The 24,959-nt window shown below is 36.1% G+C and overlaps 2 protein-coding genes and 2 long non-coding RNA genes across 11 annotated transcripts; 1 reads left to right on the forward strand and 3 right to left on the reverse strand.

Annotated features, from left to right (window-relative positions):
* Nucleotides 1-2,925: 2,925 nt before the first annotated feature.
* On the reverse strand, nucleotides 2,926-9,066 carry LOC137013123 (oocyte zinc finger protein XlCOF6-like). 8 transcript variants are annotated; one of them, XM_067376743.1, is made up of 3 exons: nucleotides 8,439-9,066; nucleotides 5,273-5,401; nucleotides 2,926-4,658 (listed from the first exon to the last, which is right to left on the reverse strand). In XM_067376743.1, the coding sequence occupies exons 2-3, from the start codon at nucleotides 5,328-5,330 to the stop codon at nucleotides 3,286-3,288; spliced, it is 1,431 nt and encodes a 476-aa protein (XP_067232844.1). In that variant the 5' UTR covers nucleotides 5,331-5,401; nucleotides 8,439-9,066; the 3' UTR covers nucleotides 2,926-3,285. The 8 variants fall into 8 exon arrangements, with proteins under 8 accessions (XP_067232844.1, XP_067232845.1, XP_067232849.1 ...); XM_067376744.1 differs by having other exon boundaries at nucleotides 5,273-5,404; XM_067376748.1 differs by lacking the exon at nucleotides 8,439-9,066 and adding an exon at nucleotides 5,042-5,055 and having other exon boundaries at nucleotides 5,273-5,712.
* On the forward strand, nucleotides 4,978-8,412 carry LOC137013129 (uncharacterized). Its single transcript, XR_010893665.1, has 3 exons — nucleotides 4,978-5,034; nucleotides 5,311-5,472; nucleotides 6,193-8,412. It is a non-coding gene; the product is annotated as an uncharacterized lncRNA (long non-coding RNA).
* Nucleotides 9,067-9,168: 102 nt separating the features above from the next.
* Nucleotides 9,169-11,805, reverse strand: LOC137013128 (uncharacterized). Its single transcript, XR_010893664.1, has 3 exons — nucleotides 11,381-11,805; nucleotides 10,762-10,884; nucleotides 9,169-10,082 (listed from the first exon to the last, which is right to left on the reverse strand). It is a non-coding gene; the product is annotated as an uncharacterized lncRNA (long non-coding RNA).
* A 2,660-nt stretch (nucleotides 11,806-14,465) lies between these two features.
* Nucleotides 14,466-23,190, reverse strand: LOC137013125 (gastrula zinc finger protein XlCGF57.1-like). The gene is made up of 3 exons (XM_067376750.1): nucleotides 23,092-23,190; nucleotides 18,097-18,219; nucleotides 14,466-16,468 (listed from the first exon to the last, which is right to left on the reverse strand). Exons 2-3 carry the CDS (start codon nucleotides 18,152-18,154, stop codon nucleotides 15,342-15,344), a joined length of 1,185 nt encoding a protein of 394 aa, XP_067232851.1. The 5' UTR covers nucleotides 18,155-18,219; nucleotides 23,092-23,190; the 3' UTR covers nucleotides 14,466-15,341.
* Between the last annotated feature and the right edge of the window lie 1,769 nt (nucleotides 23,191-24,959).

The following is a 24,959-nucleotide window of genomic DNA, read 5'->3' on the forward strand; positions in this document are numbered from 1 at the left end:
CTCATGTGTTTCTATAGAAAGTTATGACAATAGTTCAGCAGTTCATCAGATGTTCCTCTAGATGTCGCCATTTGTTTTCATTTCAACCACCTGGAGACTAGGGTTAATCCACATTCATTGAACTGATAACACTTGCTCTGCTCCTCTTGTTCCACGTCTGTAAACTGAATATCTATGTGTAACACAGTTAAGTTCGTAGTGGGGGAAGGAAGAGGACTGGGTCGACGAGCAACTGCTGACTGAGACTTTTATTAACTTTCCACAAAGTTCAACAGAAAGACTGTGCAGCGCACAACAACGAAAATAAACAATCCACAACGGGCTTCACTCCAGGTTCGGTATACACCATCCACAAAGGGCTTCACTCCAGGTTCGGTATACACAATCCACAAGGGCTTCACTCCAGGTAACTCGACACGACTCAGTCAGCAGTTCCCCTCTCTCTCACACACTCCTGCTTCTCACGGCGTTTTATCCTGTCTCCGCGCCAATCACTGGAATGAGAAACAGGTGTTCGTGATTTGTATTCAACCCACTAACTTACCACGCGTCTCCCGCTATTCTCTCCGGTTGCAGACCTCGCTGAACCACGCCCCCCTCGCCACACTATGCATCTGAGCGCATTTTACTTTCTCTTTCGAATTAGCACCAATTCTCAGGCAGCAATTACTTGAATGCTGGGTTCATTATTATTCTTAATAAAAACCACAATTAGAAAAACACAACTAATCTTTTGCAGATTCCCCATTAGCATTGGGTTTAAATCCAAAATATTGTTAAATAGGCTAGGCGCTTTTAGATTTCTCTTTGAAACCGAATCACCCACCATGGTCTTGTCAGTCAGCTATGACTGTCATTAGGCTCATGCTGCATTGAGCAACATGTTAAGTTTTTAATTGTAGTGTCAGTTTTCTAACTGAACTAAATGATTTTTTTACTATTAAAAATGAAAAATGATAGTGGGGGGTGGTGTAGCGGTGGGCAAGTGATGTATTCGGTGTTGCGGCTGAACGCCGGTAACACAGACTATCGCAGCAAGCCTATCTCTGTCGTGTTGCTCCTTTACTTTGACACAATATTTCAGAAACCATGAATGCACTAATTTGTCTAAAAACTATGTATTCAGATTTTAAAACAATAATCTAAAATTGTACAATCTTACTTCAAATTGACATCAAGATTTATATTCAAATCCACAATATCAGTGACAGGCAACAATTTCAGGAGTCCAGAACAGAAGGTATAAACTGAAGATGACAAAAACAATAGACACCCGAGATTCCCCTCAACTCAGTTGAGGGGAAGTGATTTCTAATCGCGATTTTCTAATGAACTCTTTCTACACTGAGTGCATGTCAACGGTTTTTCTCCAGTGTGAATTCTCATGTGCACATTTAAGCCTCCTTTCTGAATGAAACTTTCCACTGAGTGTCTCCTTTAGGTGTCTAAAACTCTTTCCACACTCAGAGCAGGTGAAAGATTCATTCACTCCAGTTTTTCGAGCTTGTTTTTGTGTGAAACACTTTTCAGTCTCTGAAATATCTGTTTTTGCATCTTCCTTTGAAATAATTTAAATGATTTGAATCTCATGTTGTCTTCATTCACCTCCATTGGATCTAAAATCAACATATCACATTTTCAAAATTTAAAGAGAAATGAGAACAGCAATAATCTATAAAAAAAGTGAGTCACAATTAAGCAAAAATGTTGTCCCTCTTTTAGATTTGATCATAATGTCATTAAAGAGATTGCAGCAAAACACCAACCTTTTTGTTCCTCTCTATCTTCATCTTTTATTCTGCAGGGTTCTTCCTTAAACTCCATCTTTACAATAGTATGTCAGTAGTTTCTCCTGGCTTAATTCCTCCTGCTTCTCCTGTGGGAAGATGGGAATATTCCCCAGCATTTAAACTCTCATGAACGGCTGTGGGAGCGGCTTCACTGACTGAAGGTGTGAATGGTGTGAACAGATTTATGTTCAAACACACTCTTGCAACATTCTTGCAAAAAGTGGTGTTATCAGAAATTAGCTCTATATTTCCAGCACTGTTAAACTATCAGTCTTCAGTTCAGAGAGAAGCTGAAAGAATATTGATGAGTGTGAATGTGTGTAAATTAGAGACAAAGGAAAAGTTTGCAATTCAGAGATACAGGCATTTAACTTTAAAATCTTCAGTTTTGTGTGTCAGATTGTTGCATAATAATTTACAGAAAAACTGTTAGAACAAATCTGATTCTAGAACATTTGTTGGTTATGTTTTAAGTGTCTGAAATTATAGAGTAGTACAGGACATATATAATGTCAAAGGCCCACCCCGTTTCCTTTGAGATGTTCAGTTTATTAGTAAAATAAAAACCGGTGGTATGTAAGATACAATTAAGTTTTGTAGAAGTTTTAAAAGAATTTTAATATTTCTTTTGCATGATAAGTTTTATATAATAGCTACTCAACATTGTTAATCTAATGGTGATGGTGAGGGGGGTTGTGGTTTTACTTGGGAGATGCTTTTCGTCATTTTATCAACAAGGGAGATGTTGAGTGAGACAGAGTAATAATTTATTTCTAACAATAAACATCAAATTTCATCTCAAAATGGTAAATTGTACCAAACAGGTAAGAATGAATAAAACTAACAATAACTAAAAAATGTAAATGTGTTGGATTTATTGATTTTTATTGGACAAATAAAATAGTCTCACCCATTCATTTCCTATATGGGCACCCAGAGTGTCCATGAAGGACAGATTAAGGATTTGTTTCCTAACTACTTAACATTTTTGAATCAAGTCTAACCTTGTGTGTGTGTGTGTGTGTGTGTGTGTGTTTAGGTGGTAAACTTAGGAAAAGTAAAAAGTCTTGTACTGCTCAGATTTAGGAAACCATTTTTATTTAAAAAAAAAAAAAAAAGAAAAGATTTTGTCCACATTAGTCCTCAAGGAAGATTTAGTGTTAAATAGCCTAACGCTCAACAAAATTTAACTTATAATCTGTTGTGTAAATAACTGGTCAGTAATGGTCTTAAGGGACTATATGTCAGTGGCCATCCTAGGTGTATATGACTTTCTTCTTTCTGATGAACATAATTGGAGATATATTAATAAATATCCTGCCTCATCCGAGCAACACACTAGATTTAAACTATTATTTTGATAGGTTTCCATTATCAAATTAATCAAATTTCACTACTAATTTTAGCAAATTATCCAGCTTTTGATTAATCTGAATATCAAGAAATTTACTTTATGTAATATTTTGTAAGTGATGGATCTGAACATGAACATTTGCTAATCAGACAACTTCGGGCAACACTTTTTCTTATGAGTCCATAGATTAAATAATCGGGTGAAACTCTTCCCACATGAAGAGCACTGGTGTGGTTTCTCTCCAGTATGAACTCTCATATGATCTTTCAGGTTTCCTGACAGAGCAAAACTCTTTCCACAATGTGAGCACTTGTACGGCTTCTCTCCAGTATGAATTCTCTGGTGTTTTTTTAATGCACCTGATGTAATGAAGGTCTTCCCACAGCAAGAGCACATATAAGGTTTTACACCAGTATGAATACTTTCATGCTCTTTTAAATGTTGCAGTCGTGTAAAACACTTTCCACAAAAATAACAAATGTGAGGCTTCACAGCTGCATGGAGTTTAAGGTGTCTTCTTAAGCCTGATTCCACAACAAATGTTTTATCACACTGATCGCAGCTGAATGACTTCACTCCAGAATGAACGTGCAGATGATCATTGAGAGCGGTTTTGGATGTGAAACTGTTTCCACACTGAGAGCACGTATAAGGCCTCTCTCCTGTGTGAATTCTCATGTGTCTTATAAGGTTTGATTTTTGTACACAACTCTTTCCACATTGAGTGCATGTGAACAGTTTTTCTCCAGTGTGAATTCTTGTGTGTCTGTTAAGCTCTGATTTAGTCATGTAACTCTTTCCACACTCAGAGCAGGTGAACGGTTTTTCTCCATTGTGATTTCTCGAATGTACATTTAAGTCCTCTTTGCGACAGAAACTCTTTCCACACTGAGTGCATGTATAAGGCCTCTCTCCAGTGTGAGATCTCATGTGTACCTTAAGGTGTGCTTCATGTTTGTAACTCTTTCCACACTTAAAGCAGGTGAAAGGTTTTTCTCCAGTGTGAATTCTCATGTGTCTGTTAAAGTGTGATTTGTATGTGAAAATCTTTCCACACTCAGAGCATATGAATGGTGTTTCTCCATTGTGAACTCTTGCATGCACATTTAAGTCCTCTTTGCGACAGAAACTCTTTCCACACTCAGTGCATGTATAAGGCCTCTCTTCAGTGTGAGATCTCATGTGTACCTTAAGGTGTCCTTCATGTTTGTAACTCTTTCCACACTCAGAGCAGGTGAACGGTTTTTCTCCAGTGTGAATTCTCATGTGTCTATCAAGGCGTGATTTATATGTGTAACTCTTTCCACAATCAGAGCAGGTTAAAGATCCTTTGATTCCAGATTCTCCAGATTGTTTTTGTGTGAAATTCTCTTCAGTCTTTGAAATGGCTGCATTTCCATCTTCATTTTTGAAATGAGGTTTTTGAAACAGATGTTGTTCGTCTTCATTTTTAAAAGTTAGTTTTCCATCTTCATTTGTGAAATTATGTTTGTCTTCATTTACTTCCATCAGGTCTAAAATCAACATATTAAATTCAATTAAAAAAGGACAACTGAGAAACAAAGAAATACATTTAATTCTTAAATTAGCACAAATCTAGTTTACTACTAAGTCTACTTATAGTATCTAGCTCTAGATATAATCTTTTATCAGTTCTCATCTAAAACCCAAAGTATACTTCACTTTTTACACATACACAGGGGTCAGTGTACTTTGCACGTACTTGTGCCACCCGATTTTTGTAACCACACATTAATTTGCATTAAATTTCTTTTTGCTATTATCCACAAGGTGGCATATTTGCCTGGGGGCGTCCATTCACAAGGTAGTCAAAGAAAAACTGCATTAACAGAACAGACCGGAACGCATGCAGCGTCAGCGACAATGGAGGTAGTACCCTCATTTGTACACCTGAAAGAATACAAAGATATTTACATGAGTTGTAACTCATACTGACAGATTGATCAAAACTGCACATGTCGAATGCTTGTGTATGCGGACGAATCAAATGAAGCATACTTTGCAAGGTTGTCCACGTTCATTCAGCATACGGTTAAAAAACCTAAAGTATTCCTAGGGCTTTAATGTTCCTCGTCAGTCATTAAAGAGAAGGAAGGAAAACACCAACCTATTTGTTCCTCTGTATCTTCTTCTTTTATTCTGCAGGGTTCTTCCTTAAACTCCATCTGTACAATAGTATGTCAGTAGTTTCTCCTGGAGTAATTCCTCCAGCTTGCTGCTGCTTCTTCTTCTTCTTCTCCTGTGGGAAGATGGGAATGTTCCCCAGCAACTCATGAACAGCTGTGGAAGCAGCTTCACTGACTGAAGGTGTGAATTATGGTTGCTGTTGCTCATTTAGCAGATGATCATCACACTTACAATCAAGCTCAATTATCCAGCTTTAAGGGTAAGGTAGGTAATTTTTGGAGAGGCTAGCAATAGTGAGCTTTGAAAGCATAAGATCTCACCCTCCCTACAGTGCATCTTCAAAGCCAAACCAAAACTCCAAAACACATGAAAGCGTACAGCAGGGAGCAAAAAAAAAAAAAAAAACGTAAGCATGTCCGACTACTACAAACCATACGCCAACAAATTACACCCCCTACCTCAAGTTATGCCCCCATAATGAAACAGCGATTCGCAATGTCATCAGAGCCGTCATCACTACTACTACACTTCCTTCTTCACTTCCCTAGCTTTTTAAGCTTCACTATCACCACCTAGTGTTAAGGTCGTATAACATTTCACCAGACCCCATAAGTAATCCTGTTTATTTTCCTCAGGTTATGAAGCATTTTAAATATTAAACTGAACAGTAAATCTTGATTTTATGTAGGTTTGGGGTTAGGTTTTTAGCTAGAATTACTATGTGTATGTCTAGTGTATTAATCTGATTGTATAATTTATCTTATGTTTTACAAATATATTTTATTTAATACTTAAGATTCAAAAGCAAAATAAGTCTTACAAACATTTCACGCATAAAACTAAATAATTTACTTCAAAAGATTGTTTTAGTCAATTACATCCACGCTTGTTTCTTCACAGGAGGCATGACTTGTTTAGGAAGGATAAAAGGAGGAGTAATGACAATGGAGGATGAGAGAGGACCAGGCCTGGGACATTTAAGTTGTGTTTTGTATGTGCGGCAGTTGGCCATGATGCACATGCCATTTAATTTTGTTTTATTTATTTTGTCAATAAAACCTACATTTACAGTTCGTTAGTTCCCCCTTCTTCCCTGAGCCCTGAACTTTTTTACATTTATATTTAAAAGCTTTTTAATTAACACATTAAAATAAAACACTATGGAAAAAAACACCTTAGGCTAAGAGATATTCCTTTAATTTACCTCTGATCTCCCATGCATTTTCTTCGTGTCAGGGCGAGCTCAGAAATGGGAGTATTTTGAATTAGAATAAAAAAACAAAAAAAAAAAATGTAAGCTTTATGCGTCCATTTAAACGACCGTCAAATTAGTCAAAGCGCGCAACCCAAATAAATTTCAATCACTAACTGCTCTGAGTATAACGTCAATGGTTTTCATCTCTTCCAAATTACAGTAGTTATGGCATGAACGCAGCATATCCTTGTTGTTTTGGTTCAGGAGGATTGCTGTTTGTTTTTGCCGCTCTGTGACTGATGTCTGTCTACAACTCTGCATAGTCTTCTTCCAAGTTCACACTGCACGATTTTCAAAGTGGTCAGATCACTGTTCTTTTCACACTGCATGTCTATCTGGGGTAGCATTCAGATACCACTGTCTGGTTCGCAAACTATGTTTCACAACCAAACACATGCGAGAAGTGGACACCGTTTACATTGGTGCCGTGTAAACGAAAACAATCCTCGTCTACACTGGCGTTCCCACGGTGTTTCAGAAACTATCTCCGTCTACAGCTGAAAACGTGTGTACAAGTGTAAACAGATGCCTCTTGTGCATGTAGGCAGCTGTAGTATTAAAAAAAAAATGCAAAATACCTGCTATGACATGGTCGTAAGGGTAGGCAAAGCAAATGTGTTGAATTATTTTTAGATGCTATATTCATACTTATTGGTTATAAAAATTTGGTCAATCTTTACAAAAACTTTCTTGAACAAATCGCCTACCCTGCCTTTAAAGGTACAATATGTAATAATTTTGGCCACTAGAGGTCGCAAGAAGCCTATTCAAAACAAAAGCGTAGCTTGATGACGCTACGTTTTAGAGCGGAATCTTGGGACATGTGGTCTCCATCTCAACGGATGGTGCAAAAGAATAGGGATAGGACTCTGGAACAAATCATGTTCATGGATGAGGTTATTTAGTATGAAGTAGAGCAGGACCGAGTGTTGTGGGAGCTGAATGAGGCCGCTGGAGCGATTGCGCAACACACGCCTCACGAGCAGCGGAACATTTATTATGACACAGTCGCCGTTTCCGCGCTGTTTCCGCTTTTCCGGTCATGAGTATGAGCAAAGAATACACTCTTTGGTATGAAGTAACGTTAACGCAGCTCTGTTTATTATGAGGTGCATTTGAGTGCGTTTAAAATTATGTTATAACGTTACTCTGAGTGTTCTCTCTGCGGCTGCTGTGAGACACTGTTACACACTGCAGTAAGATTTTAGCGATATCATATTAAATGCTGGATGGTTTGTGTTGATAAATGGCATGGAATTAATTTTAAAACGTATTGTATGATGGAGACAATTATGTATTACTATTAATACAAATAATTATGTCTATTAAAACGTGTAATACATTAATGGCGTCTTTGGTGTTTTCATGGTTTCTACAAAATAAAACCGGAAACCGAGGGTAACGCGGGTATGATGCAATTGACAGGCGACTCCTCACACGTCACGGAGCCTTGGGTAAAATTGCAATTTTCTCATGATTTACAAATAGTTAGAAAAATGTGGGATATTGTAAGTATTCAAGTGAACAAAATATATAACACTGGCCTAGTGGTTTTTGGATATTTTACTGCAAAAATATTACATATTGCACCTTTAAGTGTTTTGCCCAAACAACTCCTCTTGCTGATTTTTATGTTGCTATATTAGATATGATTTGCATTAATTGAAAACTGTTTATCAAGTTTCATTTATTCATTACATAAAATGAAAACACAAATCATAATATTCACAAATTGTAATATGAAAAACCAGTCAGTAGCGAGTTTACGTTTCACGAGCGTTTACATCAAGTTCATTTTGATTCATTTCTAAATGATTCACTGAATGAACCAACTCGTTTAGTCGCTTGGATTTACATTTCTCCAAATAAATTATAAAACTAATATACTCACAGTCTAGAAAGCAGCAGATTTAGATCAGAATGAACGGCTGTGTTCCACTTCACATGTTTATGTTCCCTTCCCTCGCTCACTTCTCTTCTTCTCCTAGACTCAGATGTGCATCATTGCTTCGGTTGCACGAGCGCCCTCTATTGGTGGAAACTAATCTCTAATAAACTATCTAACCTTCATAGACTAGTTGCAGATTATACAAACACTTTATCTCCCCAAATATGTTTCATTGGGGATAAACAATCAAACTTCAAATATCTGCTAAGAAGTTTGAAACTGTATTTACCTTCTGGACTCCTTTGACTGTTGTGTGTTGATGTTCATTTTAATATAAATCTTGACTTAATTGTAAAGTTAGATTGTACAACTATTAATAATAAAAATGTGAGATAGTAAGAAATATTAAGATTTAACTTAAAAACTCTAAAAATAAAATTAATGTCCTCAAAGTCTGAAACAGTTAAAATGTTTAAAGAATCTCAAAATAAGTTAAGCTCAAAATAAGTAAATTTTCATTACTTTTTTGGACTAAATTGTTTGTCAAAATAAAACATATAACCATATAATAAGAGCCTAAATGACCTTAAACTTTATCCCCAGGCACAGTCTTTCAGAGTATTTTCCCATAGAGAACATAAACGCACATAAAGCTGCACAAACAGAAATGTAAAAAAAAAAAAAAAGGACTTTGCCTCATGTTTGTGTCTGATTTTATTTTTATATATATATATATATATATATATATATATATATATATATATATATATATATATATATATAAAAATCCACAAAATTTCTTTATGTATCAATTATAAATTTGTCTCTGTTACACAAACAGTTAGTTCAACTAAAAATTTTTGTTATAAGTCATTAATTATGTAATGAAGGTCTTCCCACAGTCAGAGCACATGCTCTTTTAAATGTTGCAGTCATGTAAAACACTTTCCACAAAAATAACAAATGTGAGGCTTCACAGCTGCATGGAGTTTAAGGTGTCTTCTTAAGCCTGATTCCACAACAAATGTTTTATCACACTGATCGCAGCTGAATGACTTCACTCCAGAGTGAAAGTGCAGATGGTCATTAAGAGCGGTTTTGGATGTGAAACTGTTTCCACACCGAGAGCACGTAAAGGCCTCTCTACAGTGTGAATTCTCATGTGTCTTAAAAGGTTTGATTTTTGTCCACAACTCTTTCCACATTGAGTGCATGTGAACATTTTTTCTATAGTGTGAATTCTCGTGTGTCTCTTAAGCTCTGATTTAGTCGTGTAACTCTTTCCACACTCAGAGCAGGTGACTGGTTTTTCTCCAGTGTGAATTCTCATGTGTCTGTTAAAGTGTGATTTATACGTGAAAATCTTTCCACACTCAGAACAGGTTAAAGATTTTTTGACTCGAGATTTTCCAGCTTGTTTTTGTGTAAAATTCTCTCCAGTCTTTGAAACAACTGCATTTCCATCTTCATTTTTTGTTTTTTGAAGCAGATGTTGTTTGTCTTCATTTTTATTTGTCAGTTTTCCATCTTCATTTTTGAAATGATGAGGATTTTGAAGCAGATGTTGTTCATCTTCACTTTTACATGACAGTTTTCCATCTTCATTTGTGAAATGATGTTGTTTGTCTTCATTCACTTCCATCAGGTCTAAAATAAACATTAAATTAAAAAAAGACAAATGAGAGACAAAGTTAATTCTTAATTTAGCACAAATCTAATTTACTTGTCTACTAGAATCTAGTTCTAGATGTATTCTTATGTCAGTTTTCACCAAAAGCCCAAAGTATAATTCACTTTTTACACATACACGAGGGTCAGCATACAGTGCACGTGACATGAATTTCATCGTCAGAAGAGTATGAGTGTACTGTACGCGCACCGCCTGATTTTTGTAACTGTGCATATGGTTTGTTTTCAAGTCATTAGGTTACCCACAAGGTGGCAACCATGCCCTGGGGGCGTTGATTCACAAGGTAGTCAAAGAAAAACTGCATTAACAAAACAGACCGGAACGCATGCAAGCTACAGCGACAATGGAGGCCTACATAGATGAGAGATTGTGCAAAGAAGCTTGTACAATCATTTGTACAACTCTAGCATGAAAGAATACAAAGATATTTACATGAGATGTAACTCATAATGACAGATTGATCAAAACTGTGCATGTCGAATGCCTGTGTATGTGGATGAGTCAAATGAAGTATACTTTGCAAGGCTGTGCATTTGACTGTCCACGTTCATTAGCATACGCATAAAAAAACCTAAGTATTCCCAGGGCTTTAATGTTCCTCATCAGTCATTAAAGAGAAGGAAGGAAAGCACCAACCTATTTGTTCCTCTGTATCTTCTTCTTTTATTCTGCAGGGTTCTTCCTTAAACTCCATCTTTACAATAGTATGTCAGTAGATTCTCCTGGAGTAATTCTTCCTGATTGCTACTGCTTCTTCTCCTGTGGGAAGATGGGAATATTCCCCATCATTTAAACTCTTATGAAAGGCTGTGGGAGGTGCTTCACTGACTGAAGGTGTGAATTGTGATCGGTCGTTTCAGTGTGGCAAAGTAGTTTAATTCCAAGTAAACTTTTATCTTACTCCATTATATTATGACATCGAATTTAGATAAGAATGTCAATTGATTGTTGTTCATTTGTATAACAATTTAGCTCTACATTTGATTATTCTATTTAACTATTTGCTCTTACTGTACTCGTTCATTTGGATTCTTATAACGCTTTGAGCCTCGCACCGGCCGAGTATACAATCTAATATAGCCTACACAAACTCGTCAGTATTGGTCATTATTCAGACGCGATGACAAATACTTTTAGACGCCACACTACGCGGCTCAATTTTGATTCATTGCTAAATGATTCACTAAATGAACCGACTCGTTTAGTCTCTTGGATTTAGATTTCTCCAAATAAATTATAAAATAAATGTACTCACAGTCTGAAAAACGGCAGATTTAGCGCAGAATGAACGGTTGTGCTTCACTTCTAATGTTTATGTTCCCTTCCCTCGCTCACTTCTCTTCTTCTCCTAGACTCGAATGTGTGTCATTGCTTCGGATGCAGGAGCGCCCTCTATTGGTGGAAACTAATCCCTAATAAACTATCTAACCTTCATAGACTAGTTGCAGATTATACAAACACTTTATCTCCCCAAATATGTTTCATTGGGGATAAACAATCAAACTTCAAATATCTGCTAAGAAGTTTGAAACTGTATTTACCTTCTGGACTCCTTCGACTGTTGTGTGTTGATGTTCATTTTAATATAAATCGATGGCTAGTGAGGTCTCCATAGGAAGCAATGACATTTCCTCTCTCAAGATCCATAAAGGTACTAAAAACATATTTAAATCGGTTCATGTGAATACAGTGGTTCAATTTTAATATTATAAAGTGACGAGAATATTTTTGGTGCACCAAAAAAAAAAAAAAAAAACTTATTTAGTGATGGCCGATTTCAAAACACTGCTTCAGGAAGCATCGGATCATAAATGAATCAGTGTAATCAGCTTCAACAGGTGTCTATTGTATACTGGGTAACATTGAAAGGGCATAATGAATCACACCCTGCACTCTAAAAAATGCTGTGTTGTTTTTAACCCAGCAATTTTTAGAGTGTACTAGATATGTATTTCATGAGTGCTGGGAACATACCAAAGACTATAGAATAACACAAAATGTGTCACTCGTATTGTTTTGAATGGGAGAAAGTGTAACGCGCAATATGGCGGAATAAGTCCCGCCTTCTAAAGCCAAGAGCCAATCGCCGACTGGTAAAGTCATCGCGTCACTTCAGCGGCCGTTAGAATCACCGGTTTCTAAACAATCAGACGCGCGCCCCCAAAGAGACGCGCATTTAGGTCTGCGCATGCGCATTAGCTTGATCCAGCCTGAAAAAGTTTTTTTGTCATGATTCGAGCGTTTAGAAACTAAATTTATGAGTCGGTTGTTGTTAGATTTCATTGGTGATTTCAAATATCAAATTTAATCGCAAGGTTGACGAACAGTTTTGGAGAATCTGATGTTTCCCCATTCAAAGAGATAGGAGCTGCATGATGTCCAGGATGCCCGAGAGGCGTTTCAAAGATGGCCGCCGAGTGAAATGACTTGTCTTAAAGGGACTTTGAACATACTCAAGGAAATAATCGCAGTATAGGATGGATAGGTATGCAATTAGCCCAATTATAGCCAAACTGTGTCATTGCCTGCTATTCCTCCATGGATGTTTCCAATGCCCTATATAGACATTCAGTTACACAAAGAAAGTAAGGAGAATGAGAAAATATCAGAAGAATATGTTGTTCGGCAATACATGGTAAAGAAGTATAGAGATATAATACATATTTTTACCAACGGATCAAAAGATCCAATGTCAGGCAAAACTGGAGCAGCTGTATTTATTCCAAAATATCAGAATCAAAAAGAGAACAACTGATAATTTATCAGTATTCACTGTTGAATTAGTTGCATTTCTCTGCTTTACAGTGGGTGGAGGAAATTAATATTGAGATAGCAGTTATATGTACTGATTCTGTGGCAGCAGCCCTGGAAAGTTTACAATCTGGTCATTCTGATAGAAGACAAGATACTGTATTTGAAATTTTACAGTCATTATACAGGCTAAATAATAAAGGAAATGACATTGGATTTCTTTGGGTTCCGGCACATGTAGGGGTGGAGGGCAATGTGGTGGTAGATATTCTGGCAAAGAACTCACTTAAAAGCAGAAATGTAGAGATTCACATTGATATGAGTAAATCAGAAGCAAAAACATGTATTCGTAGGGCGGCACATGACATCTGGCAGACGCGTTGGGAAAGAGAGATGAAGGGGAGACACCTGTTTCAGATTCAGAAAAAAAGTGGGAAAAGGATATTGGAATTCAATATTAAGAAGGAAAGAATCATCATTAATTTTTAGACTTCGCATAGGACACACAGGGTTAAATTATAGTTTACATAAAATCAATAAACATCCTACAGGGAAGTACAATTAGTGTAATGAACCAGAAACAGTTGAACATGTTCTCATAAAATGCATAGCATATAAAAATAAAAGACAAGAGTTAAAGGATAAGATGAGGGAAATGGAGCATAATACAATATCATTAAAAAATATTCTGGCTAAAAAAATTGGACGAATTCCTATGGAATATGCAATATTAAGGTTTTTAAAGGAAACAGGAATTGATTTAAGAATATAGTTTTTTTTTTGTTAGTTTTTTCTCATTTCCCATCGATGCTCCACACTCCAGTTCAGTTGATGGCGGTAATGCACCGAAAGCTGGTCTGCCAACCGCCAATAAATTAAGAAGAAGAAGAAGATGAAGAAGACGAAGAAGACTAGTTGCAGATTATACAAACACTATTTATCTCCCCAAATATGTTTGATTTGCGATAAAGAATCAAACTTCAAATATCTGCTAAGAAGTTTGTAATTGTGTTACTGATGTTCATTTTAATATACATCTTGACTTAAAGTTAGATGGTACAATTATGAAGATTTAACTTAAAAACTCTAAAAATAAAATTAATGTCCTCACAGTCTGATAAACATATTGTTTCGAGAATCAGGATGGATTCAACTAGTACCCAAAATCTCAAAATACGTTAATTTTCATTATTTTTTTGGACTAAACTGTCAAAATAACATATAACCATATAATATAAGAGCCTAAATGACCTTAAGCCTTATCCCCAGGCATGGTCTTTCAGAGTTTGTTGCCATTTCTGCTGTTTGCTCGGTAAAAACTATTTTTTTTAATAAAAGATTTGATGATGCATACTATACTAGCAAGAAAATGATACCAGAATATGAATCCAATGAGATTAATTGCATAAGCATTTTCCCATAAAGAGCATAAATGCAAAAAAAGCTGCCGATAGCCAGTATATTATATATATATATATATTATATATATACACACACACACACACACACACAAACAAGAGGCAAAGTCCTGTTGTTTTTTTTTTTTTTTTTTACATTTCTTTATGTATCAATTGTAAATTTGTCTCTGTTACACTTAGTTCACCTAAAACTCTTTTTTAAAAAGTCATTAATTACTCACCCTCATGTCATTCCAAACCTGTAAGACTTTCACCATTCACAAATTAAGATATTTTTTATGTAATCTGAAATGTTTCTCTCAATAAAGGGAAATTATACATAACGTTATATTTTTATGACATGTAAGATTCAAGAATATTTTACGTTATTTTGCTGAAAAAATGTATTTTTACATTTTAGTGCTATAAATACGTCAAAATTGGATGTTTCAGCACCTTTCTAAACATACAAAAATATAAATTTTGTGTCTTTGAAAGTTATGTATTTATAGCTACGTATTAACAATGAGACCAGGCTGGAATGCACAACCGAATGCACTGAACCAATATGATGAAACATATCTGACAAGTTTTCTCAACTGTTTAGGTTCACTTAAGACTTTATAACCAACTGTATACAAGAATACTTAAGTTGCCTCTGCAGCGCACGTGCTTTGAGTGTGTGTGCACAGAAAACGTGTGATTGTGAAATTTGCCTCTTCTTGCATTTTAATTGTTTAAAAAAGCTTGAGTGTTTTAAATTGGTAAGACACAATTACGTGCAAATAATAAACTTTCACTATATAATGGCTAAATGCCTTTAATCCATGAATCACATGCTTTCCGAACCATGGGGCCTGTTCGTACGGATCACGGATCGACTGTGATCAGTTACACCCCCACTTAGAATGCAATACACTACAATTTTGACCTTCTCCAAAGATTCCCCTTGTCAAACCATCAAACTTCACTACTAATTTTAAATTACTCTATTTAAGGTAATTCCTTCTTTTGCTTAATCTAAATATAAAATTATTTAAAAGTCATGGATCTAAACATGAACATTTGCTAATTAGACAACTTTGGGCAACACTTTTTCTTATGAGTCCATAGATTAAATAATCGGGTGAAACTCTTCCTACATGAAGAGCACTGGTGTGGTTTCTCTCCAGTATGAACTCTCATATGATCTTTCACGTGTCCTGAATGAGCAAAACTCTTTCCACAATGTGAGCACTTGTACGGCTTCTCTCCAGTATGAACTCTCTGGTGTTTTTTTAATGCACCTGATGTAATGAAGGTCTTCCCACAGTCAGAGCACATATAAGGTTTTACACCAGTATGAATACTTTCGTGCTCTTTTAAATGTTGCAGTCGTGTAAAACACTTTCCACAAAAATAACAAATGTGAGGCTTCACAGCTGCATGGAGTTTAAGGTGTCTTCTTAAGCCTGATTCCACAACAAATGTTTTATCACACTGATCACAGCTGAATGACTTCACTCCAGAGTGAACGTGCAGATGATCATTGAGAGCGGTTTTGGATGTGAAACTGTTTCCACACTGAGAGCACGTATAAGGCCTCTCTCCTGTGTGAATTCTCATGTGTCTTAAAAGGTTTGATTTTTGTACACAACTCTTTCCACATTGAGTGCATGTGAACAGTTTTTCTCCAGTGTGAATTCTTGTGTGTCTGTTAAGCTCTGATTTAGTCATGTAACTCTTTCCACATTGAGAGCATGTGAAAGTTTTTTCTCCATTGTGATTTCTCGTATGTACATTTAAGTCCTCTTTGCGACAGAAACTCTTTCCACACTGAGTGCATGTATAAGGCCTCTCTTCAGTGTGAATTATCATGTGTACCTTAAGGTGTCCTTCATGTTTGTAACTCTTTCCACACTCAGAGCATGTAAAAGGTTTTTCTCCAGTGTGAATTCTCATGTGTCTGTTAAAGTGTGATTTATATGTGAAAATCTTTCCACACTCAGAACAGGTTAAAGATCTTTTGACTCGAGATTTTCCAACTTGTTTCTGTGTAAAATTCTCTTCAGTCTTTGAAACAGCTGCATTTCCATCTTCATTTTTGAAATGATGAGCATTTTGAAGCAGATGTTGTTCATCTTCATTTTTATATGTCAGTTTTCCATCTTCATTTGTGAAATGATGCCGTTTGTCTTCATTTACTTCCATCAAGTCTAAAATCAGCATATTAAATTAAATTAAACAAAAGGACAAATAAGTCATAAGATAAAGTTAATTCTTAATTTAGCACAAATCTAATTTACTTCTGTCTATTAGTATCTAGTTCTAGATGTATTCTAGAAAGCCCAAAGTATAATTCACTTTTTACGTGTACACAAGGGTCAGCATACAGTGCACGTCACATGAATTTCATCATCAGAAGAGTATGAGTGTACTGTACATGCACCGCCTGATTTTTGTAACCGTGCATTCTTGTACGCACAGGTAGAATAATTTGTTTTGCAGTAAATGGTTTACCCACAAGGTGGCAACCATGCCCTAGGGGCGTCGATTCCCAAGGCAGTCAAAGAAAAACTGCAGTAAAGGTGCCCTAGAACGCACACAAGATGTAATATAATTCTAAGGTGTCCTCGGAATGTGTCTGTGAAGTTTCAGCTTAAAATACCCCATAGATTTTATGGGGCATAATTATAAATGTGCTGAATCAGTGCGTGTCCCCTTTAAATGCTTGCGCTCCCCGCCCCCAAGCTCGCAACTCTATAATACTCATAAACAAAGTCCACACAGCTAATATAACCCTCAAAATAGATCTTTACAAAATGTTCATCATGCAGCCTATCAGATCATGAAAGTGTGGTATTTATTTGGATGTTTACATTTGATTCTGAATGAGTTTGATAGTGCTCCGTGGTTAAAGATAACATTACACACTGTTGGCGAGATTTATAAAGAATGAAGTGTTTATGAATTATACAGACTGCTAGTGTTTAATAATGAAAATAATGACGGCTCTTGTCTCCGTGAATACAGTAAGAAACAATGGTAACTTTAACTACATTTAACAGTATATTAACAACATGCTAACGAAATATTTAGAAAGACAGTTTACAAATAAGTTTAAAAATATCATGATATCATGGATCATGTGAGTTATTATTGCTCCATCTGCCATTTTTCGCTGTTGTCCTTGCTTGCTTACCTGCATAAAGTCTGTTGATTCAGCTCTGTGCAGCTCCAGACATTAATACTGGCTTGTCTAATGCTTTGAACATGGACTGGCATATGCAAAATTTGAGGGCGTACATATTAATGATCCCAACTGTTGCATCACAGTCGGTGTTACGTGGAGATTCACCTGTTCTTCAGAGATCTTTTGCACAAATCAAATTTACATAAGAAGGACTAAACAATGGTGTTTGAGGCTCACTGTATGTCATTTCCATGTACAGAACTCTAATTATTTAACTATGCTGAGGTAAATTCAATTTTCAATTCTAGGGCACCTTTAACAGAAAAGACCGGAATGCATGCAAGCTACAGCGACAGTGGAGGCCTACATTGACGAGAGATTGTGCAAAGAGGTTAGAAAGTAGTCTAATTTGTACAACTCTAGCATGAAAGAATATAAATATATTTACATAAGTTGTAACTCATACTGAAGATTGATCAAAACAGCGCATGTCGAATGCCTGTGTATGTGGATGAGTCAAATGAAGTATACTTTGCAAAGCTGTGCAATCGACTGTCCACGTTCATTAGCATACACATAAAAAAACCTAAGTATTCCCAGAGCTTTAATGTTCCTCATCAGTCATTAAAGAGAAGGAAGGAATACACCAACCTATTCTTTCCTCTGTATCTTCTTCTTTTATTCTGCAGGGTTCTTCCTTAAACTCCATCTTTACAATAATATGTCAATAGTTTCTTCTGCAGTAATTCCTCCTGCTTGCTGCTGCTTCTTATCCTGTGGGAAGAATATTACCCAGCATTTAAACTGAATTTCTGTGGGAGTGGCTTCACTGACTGAAGGTGTGAATTATGGTCACTGTTGCTTATCACACTTACAATCACTCTCAACTATCCAGCTTCAAAGGTAGGGTAGGTAATTTTCAGAGAGTCTAGCAAATTAACAAATTACACCCCCTACCTTAAGTAACGCCCCCATAAAGAAACAGCCATTCACAATGTCATCAGAGCCCCTGACATCATTCGCTGACATCATCACTACTACTACACTTCCTTCTTCACTTCCCTAGCTTTTTAAGCTTCACTATTGCCACCTAGTGTTAAGGTCATATAACATTTCACCAGACCATTTTCCTAAGTTTTTAAAGCATTTTAAATATTAAACTCTACAGTAAATCTTGATTTTATGGAAGGGTAGGTTTAACTTTTTTTGATATGTGTTGATGCCATGAAATGTAAAAAACTTATTTTGCCCTTAAAATGATACATTTTCTCAGTTTAAACATTTGATATGTCATCTATGTTGTATTCTGAATAAAATTTTGAAAGTTTAAACTTCCGCATCATTGCATTCTGTTTTTATTCACAATTTGTACAGTGTCCCAAATTTTTGGAATCAGGTTTGTATAATTTAACTTATGTTTTGCAAATATATGTTATTTTTTATTTCATAAGATTCAAAAACAAAATAAGTTAGTCTTACAAACATTTCATGCATAAAAAATTAAATAATTTACTTCAAAAGATTGTTTTAGTCAATTACATCCACTGTTGTTTCTTCACAGGAGGCATGACTTGTTGTAGGAAAAATAAAAAGAGTAGTAATGACAATGGAGAAAGAGAGGACCAGGCCTGGGACATTTAAGTTGTGTTTTGTATGTGCTGCAGCTGGCCATATGGAAGAGGATTAAGGCCAAGCAATAATAAAAAAATAAAACCATCTCGAGATTAAAGTTGTTAAATTTTGAGAAAAAAGTTGAGATAAAATGTTGAGAATAAACTCATTAAATTGCGAGAAAAAAGTCGTTAAATTACGAGAACAGATTCGTTAAATTTTGAGAAAAATGTTGTTAAATTTCGAGAAAAAAGTTGAGATAAAATGTTGAGAATAAAGTCATTAAATTAACGAATTTATTCTCATAATTTAACGACTTTATTATTGTAATTTAATGACTTTATTCTCAACATTTTATCTCGACCTTTTTCTCGAAATTTAACGAGTTTTTTCTCTAAATTTAACAACTTTAATCTCGAGATGGTTTTATTTTTTTATTATTGCTTGGCCCTAATCCTCTTCCGTATGGCCATGATGCACCTGCCATTTAATTTTGTTTTATTTATTTTGTCAATAAAACCTACATTTACGGTTCCCCCTTCTTCCATGAGCCCTGAGCAAGCTGTGACATGTCATACTGGCATAATTCCACTGCAGCCATGCGTAGCCATATTCAGCACATAAACCAAACAAATGCCAATCGCATGGCATTGATTCATTGTTTCAAATGGATCATATATACATACAAGTCTTTAGGGCATTTCTTACTTTAGACTAGTTGACTAGTCAGTTACAAAACTTCCATTTAAACGACTGTCAAATTAACCACTTAGAGTATAACGTCAAGGGTTTTCATCTCTTCCAAATTACAGTAGTTATGGCATGAATGCAGCATATCCTTGTTGTTTTGGTCCAGGAGGATTGTAAATGGTGGCTGCTGTTTATTTTTGGCGCTCTGTGACTGATGTCTGTCTACAACTCTGCATAGCCCTCTGCCGAGTTCACACTGCACGATTGTCAAAGTGGTCAGATCACTGTTCTTTTCACACTGCATGACTATCTGGGGTATCCCAGACTATCTAAAATATTTAAAATATCTCAAATGTTTACACTGACAGGACATAAACAAAACAAACACTCATCCTACATGTGTGTAGCATCTTTGTTTGGATCATGATTAAAATACAGCGGTTGCCTCTAATTTCAAATGGTTACGGATGTTTTTTGTAAGACCAGTTTGGCCTGTTATAGAGCAAATACACAACAAATACATTTGCTTAAAGAAAAAAAAAAAACAGCCACAGTATAAGATTTTGCTAATTTGCTTGTTTAAAAAAAAAAAAAAAAATCGGAATCGGCCATGATTGTAATTGCATCAGTAACATTTTAATTTCTTTACAAACAGTGGTGTTGTTTTAAAATAAAATAACTCTTTTAAACAGGTGCTCCTTAATTTCAGTTGGGTGCTCCTAAATTTTGCAAATAAACATGCAAATAATTTGTATTGGTTATAAAAAATCTGGTCAATCTTCACATTCAACCAGCTTAAAGGGGTCATGACATGAGAAATTAAATTTTCCTTGAGCTTTTGACATATAAGAGGTCATCATACTTTAAGAATATCCTGTAAATTTTAGAGCTGAAAACTTTCTGTGTTCACACCAGACGCGACTTGCGCGAATAAATCGCGCTATTCGCGCGTAGTTGGACGCTTGAACATTTTGAGTTTACTCGCTTCATTCGCGCGTGACATTCGCTTCATTCGCGCGTGAAAATCCCTTCACAACAGACGCGAATTCGCGTCATGAGAGGGGCTCTCCCGCTCCTTTATGTGTCCCAGACTCTCCCACTGCTTTCTGCACACTTCCTCTGAATAAACACAATTGTCAGTGGGGAAATAATTGTAAATTACAGCGAATAAGCTCAATTGGTCGTCTTTAGTTGGCTTGTAGTCTTAATATGTATTTATATATATATGTATATATATAGCTCAAATTGAGTAAAGACCGTTTTTTACAACTTATCAGATAGTCCGACCTCCTCACTCACTTTCTTTCAAACACGATCCTTTTTATTTCTGTTTCTATAAATGTATGAAGATGTACAGCGACGATGATTTTGTCCTCCATTGTTGTTTCGAATTTCTGCCTCAGCTCGCTACGTCACGTCACTACTAGAGCAAGCTCCTGATTGGTTAACGCGGCGCGGAAATTCGCCAAAGTTCAGATTTTTCAACTTGCGCGATTCGCGCGAATCGCGTCATTCGCGCCGCTTCATTCGCGCGAATCGCGCCGCAGGATGTCAATTCGCGTCTTTGCATTGACTTAACATGTAAATCACTCGCGCTTACCGCTTCATTCGCGTCCGGTGTGAACGCACCATTAGTCCAATAAAAGCTTTAATTGACACCAGACCCAGCAAACGACAGGATTTACTAAGTGGGGATCTATGACGTCAAAGGGCAGCAAGCACCGCCTCTGCAGAAGATGATCAACGCCTACTTCTTACTGCCTGTTTAGCCCCGCTCACCGATTTGCGCATGACATGCAAAAGTAACATAGGCCTAGTGATGGGCAGAGCGAGGCTTCGTGAAACACTGAAGCAGTTGAATCAAATGTGCCGTAATGATTCAAGGCTTCGAAACAATCTGACACTTGACTCCACGGTGACCCCTAGTGGTCAAAAGAGTGTAAATGCAACAAAACTCAAACTAAACATGCAGTAAAAACACCTTTTACAAATATATTGCAAATGTTTTATTGAAAGTAAAATCTATTAAATGCAATTAACTAATTCTCTAATAAGATTAGGCTACATATAGAGTGACTGTATATCTGTTTTTTTTATCAATTTTCAAGGCTTGTTTCTCTGTTCCATGGCTCAAGCTAAACAGGCCAATAAGGGATTAATAACTACCATTATTTATTTTAATTATTCTAATGTCTAATTAAAACATCTACAAATTTATAAAACTGATCAGAGATCAGGTAAAACCCATAGACACTTTTTCAATGCTTCTCAGTGAATCTGCATGATTCATGGTTTAACTTTATCATCGCCCTCTACCGGTGAACCACTGAAATGTCGAATTGTTTTGAAATGTTTCGAAACAGTGAGGACGTAATGAAGCCTCGTTTACTAAAATCACGTGACTTTGGCAGTTTGATACACGCTCCGAATCACTGATTCGAAACAAATGATTCATGAAGCTTCGGAGCTTCATGAAGCATGTGTTTCGAAATCAGCCATCACTACATAGGCCTATGTGGTGCTAAACCAGATTGAGCTACCAAGCAATAAACATGCCGTTGAGGATTACAAAATATTGTGCAGTGCCTGGACTCGACAGTAACGCAACAACATGTAAGTAACAGTGCTAATTCTATTGGCTACAATGTTCATCTCTGCAACCTTTCATGCCACAATCTAAATATAATGCCATAGGTCTAAATGTAATGAAACACTTTTCATGATTAGTTAACCTTAGAGCTGTAATAGTAAAAACGCTCTAAGAGAGAGTAATACTTGGATATTTTCATATGCAAAGATGTTAGCCAATCACAGCAGTGGGCGTTTACACTAAAGTCTCACAGCAGACATTGCCCCTTAAAACAGAGCGTTTAAATCAGAGGTTAAAATCAGGGTAGGAAAAATGCCTTTTATTCATGAATTATGACAATTTTGGATTTAAAAAGCACCCCAGGAAACATTACAACACACTAAACCAACACAGTTCATGACCTCTTTTAACAAAAACTGTTTGTGGAACAAATTCCCTAACCTGCCTTTAAGTGTTTTGCTCAAACTCCTCTAGCTGATTTGTATGTTGCTTACATTAGATATGATTGACATTAACTGAAAACTGTTTACTAAGTTTTATTCGTTCATTACATAAAATAAAAACACAAATCATAATATTCACAATATTCACTGTAATATGAAAAACCAGTCAGTAGCGAGTTTACGTTTCACGAGCGTTTACAAAATCAGTCGGTTCATTTTGATTAATTTCTAAATGATTCATTGAATGAACCGACTCGTTTAGTCGCTTGGATTTAGATTTCACCAAATAAATGATAAAATAAATGTACTCACAGTCTTAAAAACAGCAGATTTAGAGCAGAATGAACGGCTGTGTTCCACTTCACATGTTTATGTTCCCTTCCCTCGCTCACTTCTCTTCTTCTCTTAGACTCGAATGTGTCATTGCTTCGGTTGCACGAGCGCCCTCTATTGGTGGAAACTAATCCCTATTAAACTATCTAACCTTCAAAGACTAGTTGCAGATTATACAAACACTATTTATTTCCCCCAAATATGTTTTATTTGGGATAAAGAATCAAACTTCAAATATCTGCTAAGAAGTTTGTAATTGTGTTACTGATGTTCATTTTAATATAGGCTACATCTTGACTTAATTTTAAAGTTAGATGGTACAACTATTAATAATAAAAATGTGAGAGATATTAAGAGATATGAAGATTTAACTTAAAAACTCTAAAAATGAAATGAATGTCCTCACAGTCTGAAAAAAAAAAAAAAATGGTTTCAAGAATCAGGATGGATTCAACTAGTACCCAAAATCTCAAAATAAGTTAATTTTCATTACTTTTTGGACTAAGTTGTTTCAGCGCCTTTCTTCAACAAAAAATTATATTTTGTGTCTTGAAAGTTAACAATGAGACTAGGCTGGAATGCACAACCGAATGCACAGAACCAATATGATGAAACACATCTGATTTCTTCCTCAAGTTTTCTCAACTGTTTAGGTTCACTTAAGACTTTATTACCAGCTGTATAAGAATACTTAAGTTGCCTCTGCAGCGCACGTGCTTTGAGTGTGTGTGCACAAGAAAACAACATGTGATTGTGTAATTTGCCTCTTCTTCTTGCGTTTGAATTGTTTAAAAAAGCTTGATTGTTTTAAATTGTTAGGACACAATTACGTGCAAATAATAAACTTTCACAATATAAATGGCTAAATGCTGTTAATCAATGAATCACATGCGTTCCGAACCATTGGGGGTATCAATGTGCATGCAGATCACTAGGAGGCAGTGTCTGCTGTAATGTGTATCAAAACAAAAGCCAAAGAAGCAGCAGCTTGTCATGCAAGTTGTCAGAGAAGCTTACAAATAGAAACAGCAGAAAATCTGCAAATAGGTAATTACTTTTGTTGCAGTATGACTGCATGTGTCCCCTGAAACAGAGCGTTTTTCATTCCTATGGAAGTTGAAAGCACTTGCTCTTTTCCGAGTGCTCCGCGCTAGTTTTTTTGACCAGAGGGAGTGGTTCTAGCAGACCAATCACAGCGCTTGCGGTCCGCGTAGAATTGACGCGTTGTTAAATTTTTGAAGAGGTGCACGTCAGGCTATGTCATAGCCTACACATGGTACAAACAGCCTAGGCTGTAGCCACGGCGTACAGTCGATGCAGAAGTATAAATCAGCCTTAACGCCCAACCAAAGCGTCGCACTTTCACCAAAATAACGATTGGTGATGTACTGTTTGAATGAGAGAGCACGGGTAGCACCAAAAATTAAGAGAACCGTTGCGCAGCCAACTAAGTTAAACTGCTGGTCAAAGAGGGACGTTAAAAAGAATAAAGCATACTGAGAAGGAGGTATGAGAATATTGTGTAAGTAACCCTCCACATATATTTTAGCTAGCTAATCCATTGCAATTTACAATGTAACTGTAACCAGTTAGGCTACCAAAACAGCCGTCTATTTGGTTAGTTCATTTTTTCAATAGTGTCTGTAATTATCAATGACAAAAGTATTCACATCGGTGTTTGTTTTCTTCCTAAATTAATCTGACTTTTGAACGAATTGGCTGAATGAACGATTTAAGTGACTCACTCAACAAAAAAGCAAATCGCTGCCGCCTACTGGCGGTTTCAATATTTAACAATTTCTTTCTTTTTAGAATCACTTATGTTAGAATTTGATGAATTATACATA

The sequence above is a fragment of the Chanodichthys erythropterus genome, chromosome 22 (genome assembly GCF_024489055.1).
Source record: "Chanodichthys erythropterus isolate Z2021 chromosome 22, ASM2448905v1, whole genome shotgun sequence".
NCBI lineage: Eukaryota > Metazoa > Chordata > Actinopteri > Cypriniformes > Xenocyprididae > Chanodichthys > Chanodichthys erythropterus.